Here is an 18,494-nt window from a genome sequence, read left to right on the forward strand (position 1 = left end):
ACAAGTGGGACTCGACCCCAGGACCCTGCGACCGTGACCTAAGCCAACGTTAGATACTTAACTGACTGAGCCACCCAGGCACTCTGACAGTTGGATTGAAAAACTTGATCTTGTAGGAGTGTGAGTGTCCCCAACACTTACCTCCCAGGGTGTCCAGAAACCAAAGAACACTTGCTTGTCCCCATCCAACACCTGCAGATTGTGAGGTCACACATCATGCCCTCAGGAGTAATGACTAAATCTGTGTTTCTTTGCCTGCCCCCGCCCCAGCATTCCGTGTAACACTGATTGGGGTCCTCTGTGCTAAGTGTGTCTACTCCAAACAGTACTTTTTGGCCCTAGAATACAGAGTGAGCCCTGTAGCAGCAGACCTGTAACAACTCAAGCGCAGTGGGCCACCCTCACTCCCACAGGATTGGTTTTTTGGGGGAAGAATCTTGCCTCATGATCAGACCTTATGCAGTCTTAGAACCCGAGCCTCCGGGAGTCTTGGGCATCTGTCCAGGCAATGTCCTCAGCCTGGATCACTCTCCCTGCTCCCCTGCTGCCTCAGGCTGGGTTGGGGTGTGCCCACCCAACTCCTGCAGTGGGCCCTGCTCCTGAGACTCCCAGAAGCCCTCCCCCCCGCCCCCCAAGGGAGCAGCACCACCTCCACTGTACAGATGAGGACACCCAGGCACAGGGAAGCCAAGGGCCAGCCCAAGCTCTCCAATGGCAGAGCAGAGCCTGTATGCTGTGGAATCCTCTTGCAGGTCTTTCTGTCACGGCCCCCGAGGGGAGGACGCTCCTGTACCCCTTCCCTTGGCATTAGCCCACCCCACAGGCTGTGCTGGGGTCCTGAGGAGTGGCCAGGCCTCGAAACACCCCCCCCGCCCCCCCACCCCCATTATCCAGGCTCTACCTCTTGCTCCCTGGGATTTGGGGCAAAGGGGCATGCCCTCTGCTAGCCCCATCAGAGAATGAGGGTGCAGAGTCCCCACCCTTGTGTGGCTGTGAGGAGGCGCAGTCAGGCCTCCCGGTGCCCAGTGCCCAGCACAGGTTAGTACCATCTGGTCAGTGCTTTGGTCGAGCTGGCACTTTCCGACTTCCCAGCTGGGGCCCTCTGTCCTCCTCCATCACAGCCCTGGCTCCTTTATTCTTCACCCGCTGCCCTGGGCTGTCTGAGTGGGTGTGGTGTTGGGGCTGGGTGCTTGGCTACAGGGGCTTCTCTGGAAATCTGTCTCTGCCCTTTAGTGGCCTGGTGACCTTAACCTCTCTAAGCTTATTTCTGCATCCGAAAAAAGGAGAAAACTATAGGATCTACCCTCACATGATGGTCACAAGTCAGCCTGGTCACTTCACTCACAAGCTCAGTGACCTCTCCCCCCTCCACCCCTTTGGCACCTGCTCTTGGGGGTTCATGGGTGACTTCCTTAGGGCCAGTGTCACCTTTGAGGGAAAGGCTCTTCTCTCCGTAAGCAGCCTACTTGATTTTGGCAGAACGCCCTGCCCCTGAGAGGTGGGGGGGGGCTGGGGGGGCATGTATAGGGTTCTGATCAACTAGCCACGTGATTTGGTGTCTGGTAGCTCCTGACAGCACCTGGGGTGGGGCTGGGCTGAGCAAGGCTGCTTGGCCACCACTGCTGTTGGCTCGTTGTGGGGGCAGCAGGGTGAGGCCTTGAGTGTCAACTGCACACTGCCCAGCCCACCACTGCTGAGGTTACGAGGCCCCACAGCCCCCTGAGAGCCTCGTTCCCACCCACAGCCCATAGGACAGGGAGGCTCAGGTCTGTAAAGGCCACAGCCTTGGGTCTGGTGCCACTCCTGGCTAAGTGCCCTGAGGTTGACGTTGGCCTGTGGCTCCCTAGCCTAAGCCCAAGAACCCTCCCCTTGGCTGCTCTGGGAGCCTTTGTGGCCCCTGTCTGGACACTGGGTCCCAGATGCAGAACAAGTTGAGAGAAAGCAAACCCAGGTGTCGACCCCACATTGCCTGCCCCTCGGCTGAACCACCTCTTCACTGACAAATTTCTCCTTTATTAATCACCTTGCACGTTACTGTTATATAACCTTGAACATGGTTCAGGAATCAAGCTGAGTAGAAGCGAGCAAATTGGGGCCTTTGGGCCACATCATCCACAAAAACGTAGCAGCCCCCAGGAAAGATGGTTCCGCCATGTGAGGTGGGCTGGATCAAGGTCTTGAGTTTCCCTTACCGGTACACCTCACACCCTGGCCTTGGGGGGCGGCCTGGAGCCCCTGGCTCTAGGTAGTCCTGTGTCTAGTTCCTCGGGAGCCTGGGTATCGGGGTACAGACACCAGCCCAGCAGCACAGGAGGCAGTGGACTGAGCTAGCCAGAAAAGGACTTCCCAGTCTGTTGCCCTGGCAAGGGAGGGGCTCCTTTGGTTCCTTTCCCTGTAGGAGGGCTCACAGGTGATGCGCTGGGTGCCTGGACCTGATGCCTTACTCAGCCTCTGAACTCAGCCCAGGACTCGGGCCCCAGCAGTGCTGAGGCTGACCGATGGAAGGCACTGGCTCAGGCCTGCAGGCCCTGCTGGGGGATGCCTCCCCATATCAGTCAGATCTGCAGGCTCCAGGTGGGGGAGGGAGTAAAGGAGTAGAAGTCTGGTGGGTGGCCCATCCCCTTGGGTGGCTTGGCTGTGACACTGGCAGGCCTGAGCATGGGAGGTGGCTCACAGCTTGGCCCGAGGGTGACTCTGCAGCAGAGCGCGCATGTCCAGGAGTGCCTTCTCCAGGTAGTGCGCCAGGCGGGCTGCATTGGTCTCGGCACAGCTGTTGTAGGCTGACACAGAGAAGTTGATGTGCGTCTCCATGGGGTTGTAGCACACGCCATAGCCGTCTGGGACCACGGGCCCAAAGAACATGACGCAATCTGTCTTGGCAGGGACCTGGAAATGGCACAGGACTGAGGCTCTTGTCCTACCCCACCGACTCCCCTCCAGCCCCGTGGTGGCACCAGCCTGGCTTTCTGTATCTCTGCCTGAGATGTCCCTTCCTCTTCTCCAGTGGATGGACAACTTTTTCTCATCCTTTGAGCTGTAGTTTTGCAGTCAACCGTCTATAGAGCCTTCCTAGTCATTCCTCAGGGAGCTTGAAGTGCTCCCTCCTTGAGAACCCCCTAACCCCCAGCACTTCCCAGGGGGCCATCACTGCCTCTGTCTCTGTGCTTCTAGCCTACACTGTGAGCCCCCAGGGACGGGGTGGTGGTCTGTCCCTGCTGTGTCCTAGTGCCCAGCACCAGCTGGCATGGCTCGGATGTTCCTTCGTGTTGGACCAGTGAATGAATGAAGCTGATTTTCCCATGCGGTGAGGGCGGGGGCGGGGGATGGGGTACTCCGACTCCTTCTCAGCCTTCCTAAGCTGCAGTGAAGCCCTCTGACCCTGGCTCTTCCACCAGAACTCAGTTGCTTCAGCAGTGGACATGGGTGTGCCTCTATGGGTTACGCCATCACCAAGGAGGTCTGACCATGTTCTGGACCTTGGCTCTATTCAGTGTAGCCTTTGTCCCGCTCCAGCAGGGTCTGTTCCATCCCACCCCAGGGCGCCTAGGGCAGTGGCAGGGCCTGGAGGGCAGGAAAACCCAGAGGGCTCTGGGGCAGTGGCCCACCTGGCTGGTGGAGAGGTTGAAGTGCATAGCAATGGCGTAAGAGGTGTCCATGAAGATGTCAGGCATGCTCACCAGGTCCTCAATGGCCTGCATCTTCAGACCAAGCAGGTGCCGGTCGAAGGCCTCCCCTCGGATGGCCTGTGAGAGGAGGAGCTGTCAGGTGCAGGCCCTGCAGTCCTAGGGGGTGCCCCTGACCTTCCTCAAAAGCCTATGGCAGCAACGCCTCTTCCATGCAGCGGTCCCTTAGACTCACGAGACCAGAGGGTCCAGGCAGGAGAGCCTTCACTTTATAGATGGGGAGACTGACCTCAGGGACCTTCCCAGGGTGGGGAGTCCCTCTTCCCATTTAAGAACACAGGCCTAGAGCTGGGTGGCCTGGCTCTACCCTGGCCATGGGGCCTTCGCAGATCACTTGTATCTTGGAGCCTCAGTGCCTTCATCTATAAAATGGGGCTGGTTACTGGATTTCCTTTCACAGGGTGGCAGTGAGATCGAAATGGACAACTGCGTGTAACGTGGGCAGAGCCTGGCATACACAGGTGCTCAGAGCCAGACGGGAACCCAGGCCTTAGCCCAAGCTATCAGAGGGCAGGAGTGCTGCTGTTGGCCAGACCCCACATACCCTCAGCATCCTGGAGTCTGGGGCTGTTGAGGAGAGCATGACATACGATCCAGAGGTTCACCCAGGACCCACAACGTCACTGGGCTAAGCCTCAGTTTCTCCAACTTTAAAAGGGGGCTATTCAGCCTCACTCAGATGCCCCAAGGTTTGGGAAGGACTAGTATAGCCACCCTCACTAAGGGTGGGCAGCCTTTTGCTGCAGGGATGGACAGCCGGGAGATGACGGGTCAGTCAGTCACCTGGTCAGCGTAGGCTCGGTGGGCTTGCACCGCCTTCCGCAGCAGCTCCACCTTCTGGTGCTCCTAGGAGGTGAGGGAGTTGAAGTCTGTTCTGGCATCCACCCCAGCAGCCCACTTCCCAGCCAGCCCTAGGATCTGCACTCCCCAAGAGCAGGAACTGCAGCTGCCGACTCTCATCCATCCTCCCCTGAGGCCTGATGCACAGAGCAGATGCTCACTGCTGATGAGTGAATGAATGAACAGTTCCTTTTTGTCTTTGGCTACCAGGAAGGTCAGGACCAAACTCATGACTCCACCTTCTGTTAGATTTCCAGCACCCACCAGAGGGTAGGAAGATAGTAGGGGCTCAATTGATGTGTGATGACAGAAAGTATAGGAAGGGGAGGTGGCTCACGGCCGGCTTGCCCACCCTTACCCCGGCCCTCTCACCGACACACTGGGGTCATCCATGGCTTTGACGAAGGTCAGCGAGTCCATGGAGGCGGAGCGGATGGTGTCGGTGCGGCCCAAGTGAAACATGCGCAAAGAGGCACTCTCATATGTGGCGCATGCCTGTTTGTAGATCCTGGGTGGGACAGGGGGCTGAGTACACCCTGGCGGGCTGCCCCACCTCCACCCCCAGGTCCCATCCCTCCTCCATGGGCACGTGGGGTAGGGTGAACCTGTAGTAGGCCAGCTGTAGGGCCATCTGGACGAAGGCATCTGGGCTCAGCTTCTCTGACTTGGGGAAGTCTTTCCCAAAGTGGTGGAACACCATCACCATGATGTCCAGGTCCTGGATCATGCTGGGAGGCAGGAGAGAAGTGGGTGAGGAGCAGGAGCCTGGCAGCCCCTGCCAACCCAGGGAAGGCCCAGGAGTGTTCCGATCCTTAAACTTGACTTCACCCACCCATGCCCGCTACTTACATGCTGAGATTCTGCTTTGCCTTTTCAATGTCACTCTTAATCTCGGGTGTGATGTTGAACCGCAGCTTCTTGGGCATGGGCAGGGGTACCATGGGGGACCGCACAAGCTCAGGCTTCTTCCTGCGTGGGACACAGGGGCTCTGGGAGCCTGGGTCCATTGGGACTAGGTTGGGGGCATGGGTCCCTGAGGCTGGAGGGAGCCAGCCTAGGGAGACTCTGGGTTTGCTCTTTAGAAAATTGCCTTCAGGGGCAGCCCGGGTGGCCCAGAGGTTTAGTGCCGCCTTCGGCCCAGGGTGTGATCCTGGAGACCTGGGATCGAGTCCCATGTCGGGCTCCCTGTGTGGAGCCTGCTTCTCCCTCTGCCTGTGCCTGTGTCTCTGCTACTCTCTCTGTGTCTCTCATGAGTAAGTCAATTAAAAAAAAAAGAAAAAAAAAAAAAAAGAAAATTGCCTTTACTCCAGCTTTCAAGTGGCCACATGGAGGAGGCCTGGAGAGTGAAGGGACTTGTCCAAAGTCACAGAGCTGGGAAGTGGCAGAGCCAGAACTCAAACCCGGGTCTCAAGACTCCAAGCCCATGCCTTCCTCTGGCTTCCTTTGAAGAGACAGATTCCCAGGCACAGGGGAGGATGGCATTCCCCTACGTGTGTCACCCATCACCAGGAGCTAGGGAACTGGGTAGAGGGCGGGACAACCACACTCACGTGAACTCAATGACGTGGTCCACGAGGGCAATGATGGGGGGCCCCTCCGCTGCTGCGTGCTCATACACAAGCCCACAGGAGCCGTCTTCTGCTACAATGAACTAGGGGTGGGGAGTGGGTATCCATCAGGCCCAGGTCCCTGGGGCCACTCTGTGCTGGTTGGGTTTCATGGGAAGTGCCTCTCTAAAGCCATCTCAGGGGTTATGCACGCTTAATATTGTTATTAATAACAGCCAACGCTCACCAGGGGCCCCAGGCCCATTCCAGGCCATAGCAAGCATGTACCTTACGCATGTACCTCCCTGAGTCCCTGCAATACCCTCCCGGGGAATCAATTTACAGGTGCAGAGAGGGAAGGTCAGAGCCAAGACTGTGCCGCTCTGCCTGGCCCCACAGTCCAGTTTCTCTCTGATGTGCTAAAGGAGTGACAGCGGTTTCTGGGACAGGCCCAGTAATGACAGGCTGACTGCTGGGTAATTACAGCCACATCCACCTGCTGGCTTCCCATCTGCTTTACTAGCTGGGAGGCCAGGGACACCCCGGCGCCGGGCAGGAAGTCCTGAGGCTGCAATGGGCCAGGTTTGGGTGTGCGTCCTGGGGTGGGGGTGGGGGTAGTCCTGGCCCTACCGAGTCCTCACCTGCAGCGTCTTGTCAAACCAGCGGTTGCCACTGTTGAGCCTGCCCCCACCCCCATGCAGCATCTGGCCAGCCACGTGGCTGCGGTACACGTCGTCTGAGACCCGAGGCATGGGTGCGTCCAGGCACAAGGTGAAGATGCTCTTCTGGATGGAACGTACTGACTCCCTATTCAGCTTGTCTGGGGAAGAAGGTGGGAGAGGTGCAAGATGGGGGTGCATGTCAGGCCTGGGGAGGCCTCAGAGGCTTCCAGAATGTTTATGTGCAGCCCTTGGCACCCCATGAAGCAGGGCCCAATACCAGACCCACATTAGAAAAGAGGAAAGAGAGGGGCGCCTGGCTGGCTCGTTGGAAGAGCCTGTGACTCCTAATCTCAGATTTTTGAGTTTGAGCCCCACGGTGTGGGTAGAGATGACCAAAAAAATAAAATAAACTTAAAAAAAAGGGGGGGGGGGAGGGCACCTGGGTGGCTCGGTCAGTTAAGCGTTCAATTCTTTGATTTTTGGCTCAGGCCACGATCTCAGGGTCATGAGATCTGACATCAAGCCCTGTGGCTCAGTGGGGAGTCTACTTGTCCCTCCCCTCCCCCCGCCCTTCACCCCACTCTTGTGCATAAATAAAATCTTTTAAAAAAAGGGGGGGAAAAAAGAAATGAGGACACAGAAGCCCCAGGTCACATGGAGAGCCAGTGTGGCTCAGGGGACTAACACAGGGGTCTGGGTCTGGGGACAATGCCCCTGACCCAAACAGGATTTGCCAGGAACATGGAGACCGAGGTGGGGTCTGCAGCCAGAGGACTTGGACTCTTACTGTAACTTGCTACTTAAGAGAGGAAAACTAAATCCAACCAAGCCTCAGTTTCCCCCTCTGTGAAATGGGCCAACATCACACATTCTGAGTTGAGAGGATTCGGTGAGAAATGTGGCCACCAGGGCCTGGCGTGGGCCTCTCTCCCTTCATTCACCCCCACCCCCGTCGCACCTTTGATGAGGGTGTTGTATGCCTTCGCCCAGGAGTTGCGGTGGTTGGAGGTGAGGATGCCCACGGGCTCTTTGTTGGTCTGCAGCGATGAGTTCCAGATCTTCTCCAGCTGCATGAAGATCTGATCGGATGTCAGCGGTGTCCCATCGCTGTGGTACACGTCCAGCTCAAAAAACTATCCGGGCACAGGCAAGTGAAGAGAAGGGAGGCGGGTAGGGGTCTCAGACTGGTAGCAGTTACCTCCCACCCTCCACCTCCTCCTGGCCTCGGCAGCCCAGAAGTCACAGCCAGTGCCAGCCTGGGTCCTGCCCAGGGGGATGAAGCCAGGCCACAGGTGTGAGATGGGAAGAGGTCCTCGAATTGCTCTCCCCGGGCTGGGCAGGCCCTTGGCCCTCCTGGCTGTCCTCAGGCTGGGGCCGAGCAAGGCACCTGGTAGAGATGCCCAGGGCATGCTTGTTCCTGGGGACACATGGGTGTGTGTGTTGGAGAAGCTGACTTTTGGCCCTGCCCACCCCCACCCCCTCCCCGCAGAAGGGCAGGAGCCCACCCACTTGGTAGTTGTGCACCACAGTGATGTGCATGGGCGGCTTCTTGGTCTTGCTGAAGCTGATGACCGTGTCCTGCTTGGGGCCCGGCACACGGCAGGAGGACAGGATCTGATAGTACTGGTTCATGCACAGCGGCTTACCCCCCAGGTACTCCACAGGCAGGGTCTCGCTGCGGGGGCAGAGGGACAGTGAGGGGGCCACCAAGCAAGTAGGCGGGGAAGAGGATAAAACCGACAGAGAGCTGCTGCTGGGCACAGCTGAGGAGGGTCCCTAATCCCCCTCAGCATGAGCTGGGGGTGTGTCAGGGCCTGGCCTGGGGTCAGGAGGCCAGTATTCCACTCTGGGGCGGGGGTGCTGCTTGTGTCACCCTGGAAACTCCCTTCCCCCCGTGTGCTTCAGCTTGCCAGAAGAGATGAAGCAGTGAGTCAACCTCTGGGGTCCTCTTTGGCTTGGACACCAATTCCAGGGGTCTTTTAGGACACGGTCACCAGGTGGCCACACAGTCTCAGAAGCCAGAGCAGAGGACCTAGGTGTCCCAATCCCCACTCTGTCTCCCCAACCCCAGCAGAAGCTGGGCCAAGGAAGTGAAAGCAGCTGAACTCTGGGCCAGCCCAGCATGTGGCTGAGGCGACTGCACTTGCAGGCCCAGGCTGTAGTGGCTATGGCAATTAGGAGGGCAGGGTGGGGGCAGGCTGCTCACTTGTCAACCATGGCCTTGAAATCCAACACGCCCTCGATGAATTTGGCAGCGAACCTGGGGGGACCAATTAGAAATTAGAAGCCGCGCGGACACCCCACGCGGACACCCCACGCGGACACCCCACAGGAGGCCCCTGGTCAGGTAAGAGAAGGGCCTCGCTGAAGGAGGATACAGATTGCATCACTCCTGACTCACTGCCTGCAGAAAGCCTGAAGGAATTCAAGTGCAGGACCTGTGTTTGGATCCCGGCTTGCCCTTCTAAGCCAGCTTTCTCTTATCTCTAGAGGGAGGGCTCTTAGAGGGCCCAGGGAGATGCTTTTGGCCAAGCCCTGGCAGGACGTAGGTGTAATGAATGAATGGCAGTACAATTACAGCTGGGTTACTGGTAGGTACTGGCTGATTCTACCCACAAAGGGCCTGAAGCCTGGAGCCTGGAAGGAGGTCACCCTTCTTTGAAGGATCAGTTATAAAGGGACCTGGGACCTTGGGGGACAGGGAGTATGAATGGGAGGGCAGTAGCTCAGAGTGTCCCCTCTGATAGGTGCCTTCCTGTTTTGGGGCCTCTGTCTCTCTCAATCTGACCTTCCTCCTGGGATTGTCTGGGCCATACCAATCATGCCTGACACCTGGGCTGCCCCTGGGTCCTAACATTGGGATGATGGGCTAGAGTCTGAGCCAGAATTCTTGGGGCGCCCTGGTCCCTTTAAGAGAAACAGGTGGTAGGCCTGAGTGGCTGGTCCTTGGGCAGGAGATCCTGTCACTGGTATTTTTAACTCTGGTAGTACTGGTACAGAAGCCAGGGCAAGTGTCATGGCCGAATGACATGGTAAAGAGGACTGTGTACAAAGGTCACCCCTGTGGCCAGCTGGAGCGAGAGGGGTGGGGGTGAAGGGTGAGAACTGAGGTGAGGGATAGCCTCAGGTTTATAGGGAGAGAGGTGACATGGGCCACGGTGTGGTTAACAGTTATGAAGCTTTAGAGCCAGGGAGACCTTGCTTTCTGGCCCAGATCAGCCAATCCTGAAAGGTGCTTTTGGGGAAGTCCTTTCATTGTTCTGAGTCTCAGTTTCCCCATCTGTAAAATAGGGATGATACTCCCTACTTCATAAGGCTGTATGTGGGGATGAAACATGAGGAATAGGACTGGGGGCCCTATAGTCTCCTGGGGGATTGGATGTTAGGGTCCTGGATGTGCCTGGAGCCCTGTCCCAGCTGCACTCACCGGAGCTGTCCCTGCAGGTCCACAAAGTCCTGTTTGGGCAGTGCCACAGCAGGGCTGGAGTAGATGACCAGGGGCTGGCGGTACTGGAGGTAGGCTGTTTTGAGCCACCATTCGGACAGCTGGGGAAAAGGACCAGAGCCTGTGAGCAGTGAGTGGGGACCTGGCTGGGCCCCTCCATGGAGTATAGATTCTCAGAATGAATGCTCAGATCCAGAACCGTCCACCCCACTTAAACCCACCAGCAGCACCCCCATTTCCCCTTTGCCTGAGGCAATCAGCATTAGCAAGAGGAATCAGACAAGACCACCAAGCCAAAGATTCCAGAGAGAAAGACTGGCAGGAAACCTGCAGGTGGGGATAGGGTGGGTTGAGGGAAAGAGGCAGAGATGGGAATCATTTCACTTTTTCTTATACACTTTTGGTCAATGCTTTTATGCTTTTAGAAAGAAAAAAAAAAAAAACCACCCCGGATAGACGGAAAAATGGAAAAAGATATAAAAAGAAAGTCTGGTGAATGTGTTTTTGACTGTTCCAGGTAGACATTCTCCAGGGAGCCAGGAGTGCAGCCCTCAGGACCCGGGTCCTTCCTGTTGGTGTCAGACTGGGGAGCAGACACCCAGTGGGATCACAAGGTCAGGGCCACGTGGAGAAAGCTCGCTGAGAGGGTAAATCACTCCCCTAGTGACAAGATCTAGGTACCACATCCTGTGTCCCCATTTGGTGGTCTGTCCTCTACATAAGCGGGGCTCTTTCCATTGGGTGAGCAGTCTCTCTGGGGACCAGCCATGGACAGGTTTTTGAAGGCTCCTGTGTCTGGGCTGTGCAGATTCCCAAGAGACTGTCATCCCTGAGCCTTACATGGTGACTGGGACATGCCCCTCACTCTGCCCCTTTACACACATGCCTGCAACACCTCCCTGGCAGGTCTCTCAATCCCAGGGGCACACACCCCCACTGTGTTTCCTATCCCCTCTCAGACAGCAGTGGGACATGCCTATTCATCATACAGGTTCTACTTGGGGAACTGCTGGCCTGTGGCACCAGGGCACCAGCCATGGGCCCTTTGCAAGGGCTGAGGGAAGATGACGCGCCCAGGTTGTACAGCAGGCTAGTGAGCAACTGCTGTCTGCTGACTTGTGGCCTGAGGACAGGGCTCCTGGTCAGCCAGACCATCCTGTGTAGCTCAGGACCTCCCAGAGCTGTGTGGCTCTGGGCTTTCAGTCTACCTCTCTGAGCTTCAGCTGCCTCCTCTGTGAATCAGGGAGGGGCAGAAAGGAATTCCCTCCTGTCTGGGAACAGCTGGGTGCCCTTCAGCCAGCACCCCACCCCCCCAACTCCACTGGAGATCTCAGGGCCTCCAGCCAGAGCTGGGAAATAAGCGGAGTTCCTGCAGATGTGGGCATTCCCCCATTAGGAATCTGCTGGGCACTAGGGCCCTGTGAGTGGAGAATGGGATATCCTTGCCCCTTAGCTGGAAAGTTTCTGTTGGAAGGAGTTCTGAGCTAAAAATACTGGTAAGCTGCTGGACCACAGACTCTAAATGCCTGCTGAAGCTCAGTACGTGCTGCCTATCAGTTGATGACTTCCACCTCCCGTGTGTGGCCCCCACCCTACCACCTGTCCCACTCAAAGCATCTCCCACCTTACAGGGCCAGAACCTGACTCTGGTTCTCTCTGCCAAAGCAGCTCCCTTCTGGGCCATCTCCAGCTTGGCAAGTCTCCCTCTTCCTTCGCCCCACACAGTTGCTTTAGGTCAGGACTACTTCCCACACAGCCACTGGTAAGAGCCACTGGTGCTCCCTCCAGAACATAAAACGAAAGGAATGACTCGCTACCCCTTACTGCGGCATCTCCTGGTATCTCCTTTGGGGTACCGGCGCCGGCCTAATCACATGCCTCCCACCCCCACTCCCACTTCCATCCCAGCAGTCAGGGTGGTCCTTTTCAATTATGCTGAGGTGTAAGATGCATACAGAAAATTGCATGGAGCATCAGTATGGACCCGTTTTCATGAGCTGAACACACCTGTGTGACAGAGAACCAGGGCAATCTGATCTGTCACCGAACAACACAAATGCCCTGCCTGGAGCCATCCTGTGCTCCCCTTCCTCAGCTCCCACTGAGCTCAAGTCCAGAGGCCTTCCTCTGATGCTACCCCGCCCCCAAGCTCTAGGCCATGGTGCTACATTCCAGGCTCTGCTGATGAACACGGTAGGCTGTTGCCACGTTTGCCTGTGTTGTTCCTCTCTCTCAGATCCAACACTACCTCCTCTCTGCCCACTCAGAACAAAGACACTGCCATTCTCCCTTTTTCTCCCGGCCAACTTCACTGCCAGCAACACCTGCCTGCAGTTTAATCAGCTCGCTTCCCACCCTGCGTGAATGTCAGCCCTGAAGGACCACAGTGTGTCCTTCTTGCTCACCCAGGGACCTGACCTAGTGCTGGGCACACAGTAAGCACTCCAGAAACTCCATGGCACAAATAAGTGTGCCAGAGCAGCTGGTATTGGAAAATTCAGCGTGAGGCCAGCAACAGGCCACAGCAAGGGGTCCTCTCACCACCTGAGCCTCTGTGAGGGACTCGGGGCCCCCCAACCTATGTGGAAACAGGGAGCTCCACTCACCCAGTTCTCCGTCTTCCTGGCCCTGCGCTCCAGCCCCTTCTGCAGCCGCTCCCCGACACCCCCCGAGGTCTGAAACTCTTCCACCAGCTGCTTGGTTTGGGCCCACTCCTCCTCGCTCACAATGGGCTGCAGCGCCTTGAGGTAGCGGTCCAAGGACTGCTGAAGCGCAGGCACGGGCAGTCGAGGCAGCGAATCCTGGTGTGCCTTGAAGCGGCTGGAGACCTTCATCAAGGAGGAGGGCTTGAGGAAGCCCAGGGGCTTCACCTGCAGGCAGCAGAACATCTTGCTCATTGTCTCACTGGCTCTGGAAGGCCCTGGCAATCCTAAAGCTCCAGTCCTGGGCACTTATGTGCCAATCCTTGGGGTCAGAGACAGCCCCTTGGGTGGTGCCTGCCTGGCTTCCCAGCCCTCAAACTTTAGGTGTCTCCACCTCTCTGGGGCCTGGAGATGCAGGTAGGGAGAGGGTAGGGGGGTGTGGCCACCCATCCTGGTAAGGCTCTGGGGAACCAAGTCAGGATGAATGGCACCTGTTGGGGGTGGCAGAGCTGAGAGTGACCTCTCACCTGTCTGGAAGCAACAAGGCCCCGCCTTCTTCACCCTGGCACAATGAGCCAGCCAGGAGGTAGTGAGGTGACTGCTCCCGCCCAGGGGCCCATACCTCCATTACTCCCACCCCTGCCAAGCTGAGAAATAAGAGGCAAAAAGAGAAAGTCAGAAAGAGCCAGATGATGACAGCATCTTTGGGTGAGGGCCAGGCCTTGGTTTTTATCTGTCTGTGGGATGGGGACAGAGGTGGCATAGGGGCAGCGCTGTGGCAAGCAAGAGCTGAATGGCTTGGTAGGTGGGTGAGAGGTGGCAAAGAGAGAAAGTCTGGGAGACTCCGGAGGTGGACAGAAAGAGAGCTAGGAGATCCAAGGCTGCTGGCAGCAGTGGGTAGGTGAGTGGCAGAGGATTGTTCCATACCTTCTCTTTCTGCTGCCCGTCCTCCATGGCAGGACTGAAGTTCTGAGCCCTGTCTGTCTGCCTTGGGCTGGACCTCTAAGCCTAACTGTGCTACCCAGTGGGTGAGCAGAACCTAGCAAGAGACAGCCACTTGCCCGGGCTGGAAAGAGAAGACAAGAGCCAAGATTCAGGGTGGGGGAGGCAGCAGTGGCAGTGGCAATGGCTACGGTGGCTATGGTGGCATCTAAGGTTGTGGCTGTGGCAGGCACCCTCCCTAACTGTCAGAAGTGGAGGATTGGGGAGCAGGTGAAGAGGCTTGTAGTAGGCATTGGAGTGGGAGGAAACGTAGAATATGTTCTCCTTTCTTCTCTGGGTGGGCCTGGTGCCAGGGCCAGGAGGGATTTAAAAAATCCACCTGTTGGAATCTGCGTAGGTCTGTTGAATGACGGAAAACTTGGCTGGAGGCAGAAGCTGCCTGACCGCTGAGGTTACACCATAATCCTGAAATCAGTTCTGTAAACTGGGGTTGGTGCAAGAGAGCAGACACTGGGAAAGGGCCATAAGTGGCCATAAGTGGCAGCTAAGAGCTCATCTTGTTTTCCTCCAGGAGGACTCTTGGAGCCCTTCTGGGCTTCCCATCCACCAAAGCCCGGTTCTCTTGAGCTATAGCTCATTCAGTGGGGAGCCAAGAGTGGACTTCGGGGACTAAAAAATAAACTGGAGGAGGCTGGTTTCAGGATTCTTCTCCATTTGAGTTACCAGGTCCGGGGGATTCCGGCCAAGTCTCTCCTTGCCTTAGTTTTCCCAGCAGTAAACTGATCAGGCCACCCAGCGGTTCCTGGAGGATGACCTAGAAGCTGTCTGTGAGACTGGGGCACCACCCTTTCTGGGTCAGGAGCAAGGGTGATGTGGAGTCCTGGGCTCTGGGAGAGCTGGAAGAGCCTCTGGGCCAAGTAGTGTCTGTTTGGACACCCTTCTTGGCACAGACAGAAGGAAATGCAGGCAGAGATACGCTTGGAGTAGAGAGGAAAGGAACTCAAATCAGAGTGGCAGCACTGCTTGGTGTCCTGTGGGGAGGACTGTGGGGTAGGCTTGGACAAGCTGGGGGAGGGACTGGCGGGTAAGAAGGGTGTGGGGCTGCCACCTGCTGCCTCCTGCCCGTTCGGAGGACCTTCAGAGCAGCCCAGCTTGAGGCCTCCACATGAATTTCTCTGGCCACACGAGATTCCTCAAGGGCCATTTGATAAGCTCAAGGAGACTGACCAACTGGATGAGGCTGGAGAAGTGGCTCTAGCCTGGGCATAGATGGCTCAGACTGAGCGTGCGACAGGTGTGCGAGAGAGACTGCTGGTCTCCCGGATCCTTGGCTCTGGGTGTCAGGGAAGGCAGCGTCCCCACTATCCTTTCCGGGTGATTGGAATTTAGGGCCACACGACGTAGGTTCGGTGCCACCGCTGACCTTGAGCGTCAGTCTCCTCCTCTGCCAAGCAGGGTGGGTCCACCTGCCGGGCCCACCTCAGCAACCGCTGGCGGGGCAGGGCAGTGGCCCCTCGGCCTTGTCCCCTTCCGGAGCCCGCCCCGCGCAGCCAGCCCGTCCCGTCCAGGGCCCGCCCGCCCGGTTCCCCGCCGCACTCACCACCGTCCTGGCCGCGAAAGCCAACATCGCTGCGGCCCGCCCGCTCACACACAGCCCGCTCGGTCCTCCGCACGGCCAAAGTCCGCGCCGCCGCCGCCGCCGCCGCCGCCGGTGGGTCCCCGCTAGAGCCTTCGGGCCAAGGTCGCCGAGTCAGCGCCGCGGGCCGGTCCAGGCGGCCCGGCGCCCACCCACCGGGCCGGGCGGGCGGCGGGCTGGGGGCCCCGGAGGAGGACTCTTGGGGCGGGGCCGCCAGCCGGTTGCAGGCTCCGGCCGCTAGCTGCGAGCGCGGGGCGGGACCAGGGTGCGGGAAGGGACGGGGCGGGGCCGAGGGCTCCGTCTGTGGTCGCCAGATCCCCTCCGGGCTGTGGAATCCAGGAGGAGGGGCCGAGCCCAGGCCGCTGTCCGGCTCGCCGTCTCCCACCTCCAAACGCTGTCTAGGCCGTTGGAGGCAGTAGTGTGCACCCCTCTCAGCCCCGTTGGTGTCCTTGAGCGCTACTCTCAGAGCGGCAGGAAAACACAGCCATGTCAACAAGGGAATGTCCTCTAATGTGCCCCGGGATAGGGCCAGAGATGACAGGTGGGGAGCGCCCCGCACAAGCATGGCTGCCGCCTCCCACCCGCCGGCGGGCCGTTGGTTGCTAGGGAGGCGAGCCGGCCGTTGGTGCGCATGCTCCCAGCTGCCCCGCACCAATATGGCCGCCGCCTCGGGTGAGCGCCGCAGCCGCGAGCCGGCAGTTGCTGGGCATGCTCCCTGAGTGCCCCGCACCAGCATGGCGGCCGTCTTCACGGGGGTGACTGTAATTCTCGGTTTTCGGTTATAGCCGAAAAAGAAAAAAAGAAGAAGCCGGTGCTTCTTTTTCTTCAGAAAGCTCTGAGCGCCTGGTGGAGCCGGGGAAAGGGAGGGTGTCCGGGGGTGAAAGGTGAGACCCCCTCAGGCATCCGGACCGGCTCCCGGCGGGAGGAAGATGGCTGAGGGTGAGCGGCAGTCGCCGCCAGGTAGGACGGGCCGGGCCGGGGTGGGGTAGGGGCGCGGGGGCGGGGAAGGGGTGTGGTACCGGGGGGCGGCGGGGGGGCGGCGGGGTCGGGAGGTGGAGGTGCCCGAGCGGCAGGAGCTGCTGGACCCCGGGGAGGACGTGTTGGGGGGATCGGGGGGCCGGGCTAGATCCCGGGGCTGCGAAGGGGTGGTGGGTGGGGCGCAACATCCGGACTCGGGGAGCCCCGGCTGCCCAAGGGCCGGGTGCGCAGTGCTGTGGCCCAAGGGCGAGGCCTCTTCCACATCTGGGCTGCGCGTGCTGCGGTGAGCTCTGGAGCTGGTGGGGAATCTGCCGGGGATGGGGGCGAAGGTGACTCTGGGGGCTGCCCTTGCCCTGGAGGTGAGGGGTGGTGCTCTGTGGGCCGGGCCCGCCCCCGCCCCCGCCCCCGCCCCCACCCCCACCCCCTTTGCAGTCGCCTCTGCACCCTGCCCACCTACGCTCTTTCCCTCTTGGAGGCGGGGCAGTGCAGTTCTCTTTCCGTGGCTGAAAATTTATTGAGAGAAACGGCCTTTGGTTGTGTAAACCACTAATTTAAAAAAGCTGGTTGTGCAAGAGGAGTCTCTCCCTGGCATCACCGTCTGTAACTTTTCTTTGCACCGTGGCCTCACTTTGGTTCATCTCCAGTAACTGGGATGGAAGTACCAGAGAAAGGATCTGCCTATATAGATAGAGCCCTGTTTCCTGGAGAAGGGGAAGGCTGTTTGCTGACATCACTGAGCCCACACCGAGCTAGGAAGGACTGACCCTAGATAATTTAAAGTCCTGATGGGGCGAGTAAGTTGACCAAACACAGCTAATGTTTTGAAAGCATTGGATATTCCTTCTAACTGTCTTGCTTTTTGGGATCTCTGGAAAGGCCTCAGGAAGGAGAAATTATGAAGACCAAAAAAGGCATCCACCCCCCCCCCCCTTTCCCAAATAGATTAACAAAGAACTGGGTATGGACTCTTAGGCCCTTTGAAACCAGGCATTTACTTCATTTAATACAAAACTTATGTGCCTATGCCCTTGGAAGTTCTGGTAATGCCTGTGAGAGATATAAGCCCACCAGAATTCTCAGTGAGATGATTATTTCTCCAAAGTTGGGTGGTTGAGGAGACAGCCCATGCACTAAAAGAGATGAAAGCTCGAGGGAGATATCTATGGCTGGAAAGAGCCAGGTCCCTAGAGGTGGTCCTTTTTTGCAGTTTGAAACAGGACATTTTGGAACAAGTAGAAAGAACCACTTCACTCAGTGTGGTGGTGATAATCTTGGATTTTAGAGTTGTACAGACCTGGCTCTGCCTGGCAGATCACATTCTCTGTGAGCCCTTTCTTATCTCTGAAAATGGGTACGTTATACTTTCCCCACAGAGTTGTAGTATGTGTTCCATAGATTATGAGGGCAAAACATAGGGCATGGGGGGTAGTCAGGAAATGTTGATTGCTCTCGTCCTTTTAAAAGGTGGTACAGGTTGAACCTGTAGGCTGGTTCTCAAACGATAGATGATATTACATTATACATTTGGGGAGTTTTAGGAAACATCTCTAAAACTCTAGATATTTCCATCTTACACTGTGAGCTTGTAGGGTATCCACCTGTCCCATGGCACCTTGTCAGAGATAGAATCTGAGGCTGGAGGGGGTCAGTTATCACAGTCTCAGGTTTGAAGGCTTGGTTCTTTGATTTGAGGATTGCATATTCTGGTAACAACATGTGTATGTTCATTAGTAGTTGTTGCAGTGCTTCCTACAAGGTAGCCATTCCCTTGACACTAGGCCTGGCTTGGAGGGCTTCCCGCCTGTGAAATAACTTCAGAAGGGCCGTCTCTTGACAGGGAACTTACTTACAGAAGGGCTCTCTGTTCCTAAAGATCATTTGCAAATTGATCATTTGGAACATGGAACACATTTTCCCATAAAAACAATGAGGTTAGGGGTATGTGGGTGGCTTAGTCGGTTAAGCGTCTGCCTTCAGCTCAGGTCATGATCTCAGGGTCCTGGAATCGAGACTGAGTCAGGACTCCGCACTCAGCAGGGAGCCTGCTTCTCCCTCTCCTCCCTGCTCCTGCTCTCTCTCAAATAAATAAATAATCTTAAAAAACAAACCCCAACGAGGT

At 57.4% G+C, this 18,494-nt stretch overlaps 2 protein-coding genes across 4 annotated transcripts in view; one reads left to right on the forward strand and one right to left on the reverse strand.

Moving 5' to 3' along the window:
• Positions 1–1,992: 1,992 nt before the first annotated feature.
• On the reverse strand, positions 1,993–15,560 carry CRAT (carnitine O-acetyltransferase). 2 transcript variants are annotated; one of them, XM_077850990.1, is made up of 15 exons: positions 15,362–15,547; positions 13,747–13,885; positions 12,784–13,047; positions 10,160–10,278; positions 8,939–8,992; positions 8,242–8,407; positions 7,691–7,865; positions 6,712–6,890; positions 6,074–6,174; positions 5,373–5,492; positions 5,129–5,251; positions 4,896–5,031; positions 4,467–4,529; positions 3,606–3,743; positions 1,993–2,886 (listed from the first exon to the last, which is right to left on the reverse strand). In XM_077850990.1, exons 2-15 carry the CDS (start codon positions 13,771–13,773, stop codon positions 2,671–2,673), a joined length of 1,881 nt encoding a protein of 626 aa, XP_077707116.1. In that variant the 5' UTR covers positions 13,774–13,885; positions 15,362–15,547; the 3' UTR covers positions 1,993–2,670. The 2 variants fall into 2 exon arrangements, with proteins under 2 accessions (XP_077707116.1, XP_077707117.1); XM_077850991.1 differs by lacking the exon at positions 13,747–13,885 and having other exon boundaries at positions 15,362–15,560.
• Positions 15,561–16,033: 473 nt separating this feature from the next.
• Positions 16,034–18,494, forward strand: part of PTPA (protein phosphatase 2 phosphatase activator) — a 30,863-nt gene continuing 28,402 nt past the window's right edge. Inside the window, exon 1 of one of the 2 annotated variants that reach the window (XM_077850993.1) lies at positions 16,034–16,357. In XM_077850993.1, the coding sequence (XP_077707119.1) occupies positions 16,327–16,357 (31 nt within the window). In that variant the 5' untranslated portion in view covers positions 16,034–16,326. The remainder of the gene's footprint in view (positions 16,358–18,494) is intronic. The other variant, XM_077850992.1, reaches the window with a different exon arrangement.

Source organism: Canis aureus, chromosome 16, assembly GCF_053574225.1.
Source record: "Canis aureus isolate CA01 chromosome 16, VMU_Caureus_v.1.0, whole genome shotgun sequence".
Lineage (NCBI taxonomy): Eukaryota > Metazoa > Chordata > Mammalia > Carnivora > Canidae > Canis > Canis aureus.

Excerpts from the sequence above, each read along its gene's own strand:
- CRAT (XM_077850991.1), bottom strand. The coding sequence starts at position 15,388 with ATGTTGGCTTTCGCGGCCAGGACGGTG. Across the intron at positions 8,993-10,159 it reads GACCTGCAGGGACAGCTCCG|GTTCGCTGCCAAATTCATCG; the intron begins GTGAGTGCAGCT and ends TGGTCCCCCCAG. Across the intron at positions 4,530-4,895 it reads TGGATGACCCCAGTGTGTCG|GAGCACCAGAAGGTGGAGCT; the intron begins GTGAGAGGGCCG and ends CTCACCTCCTAG.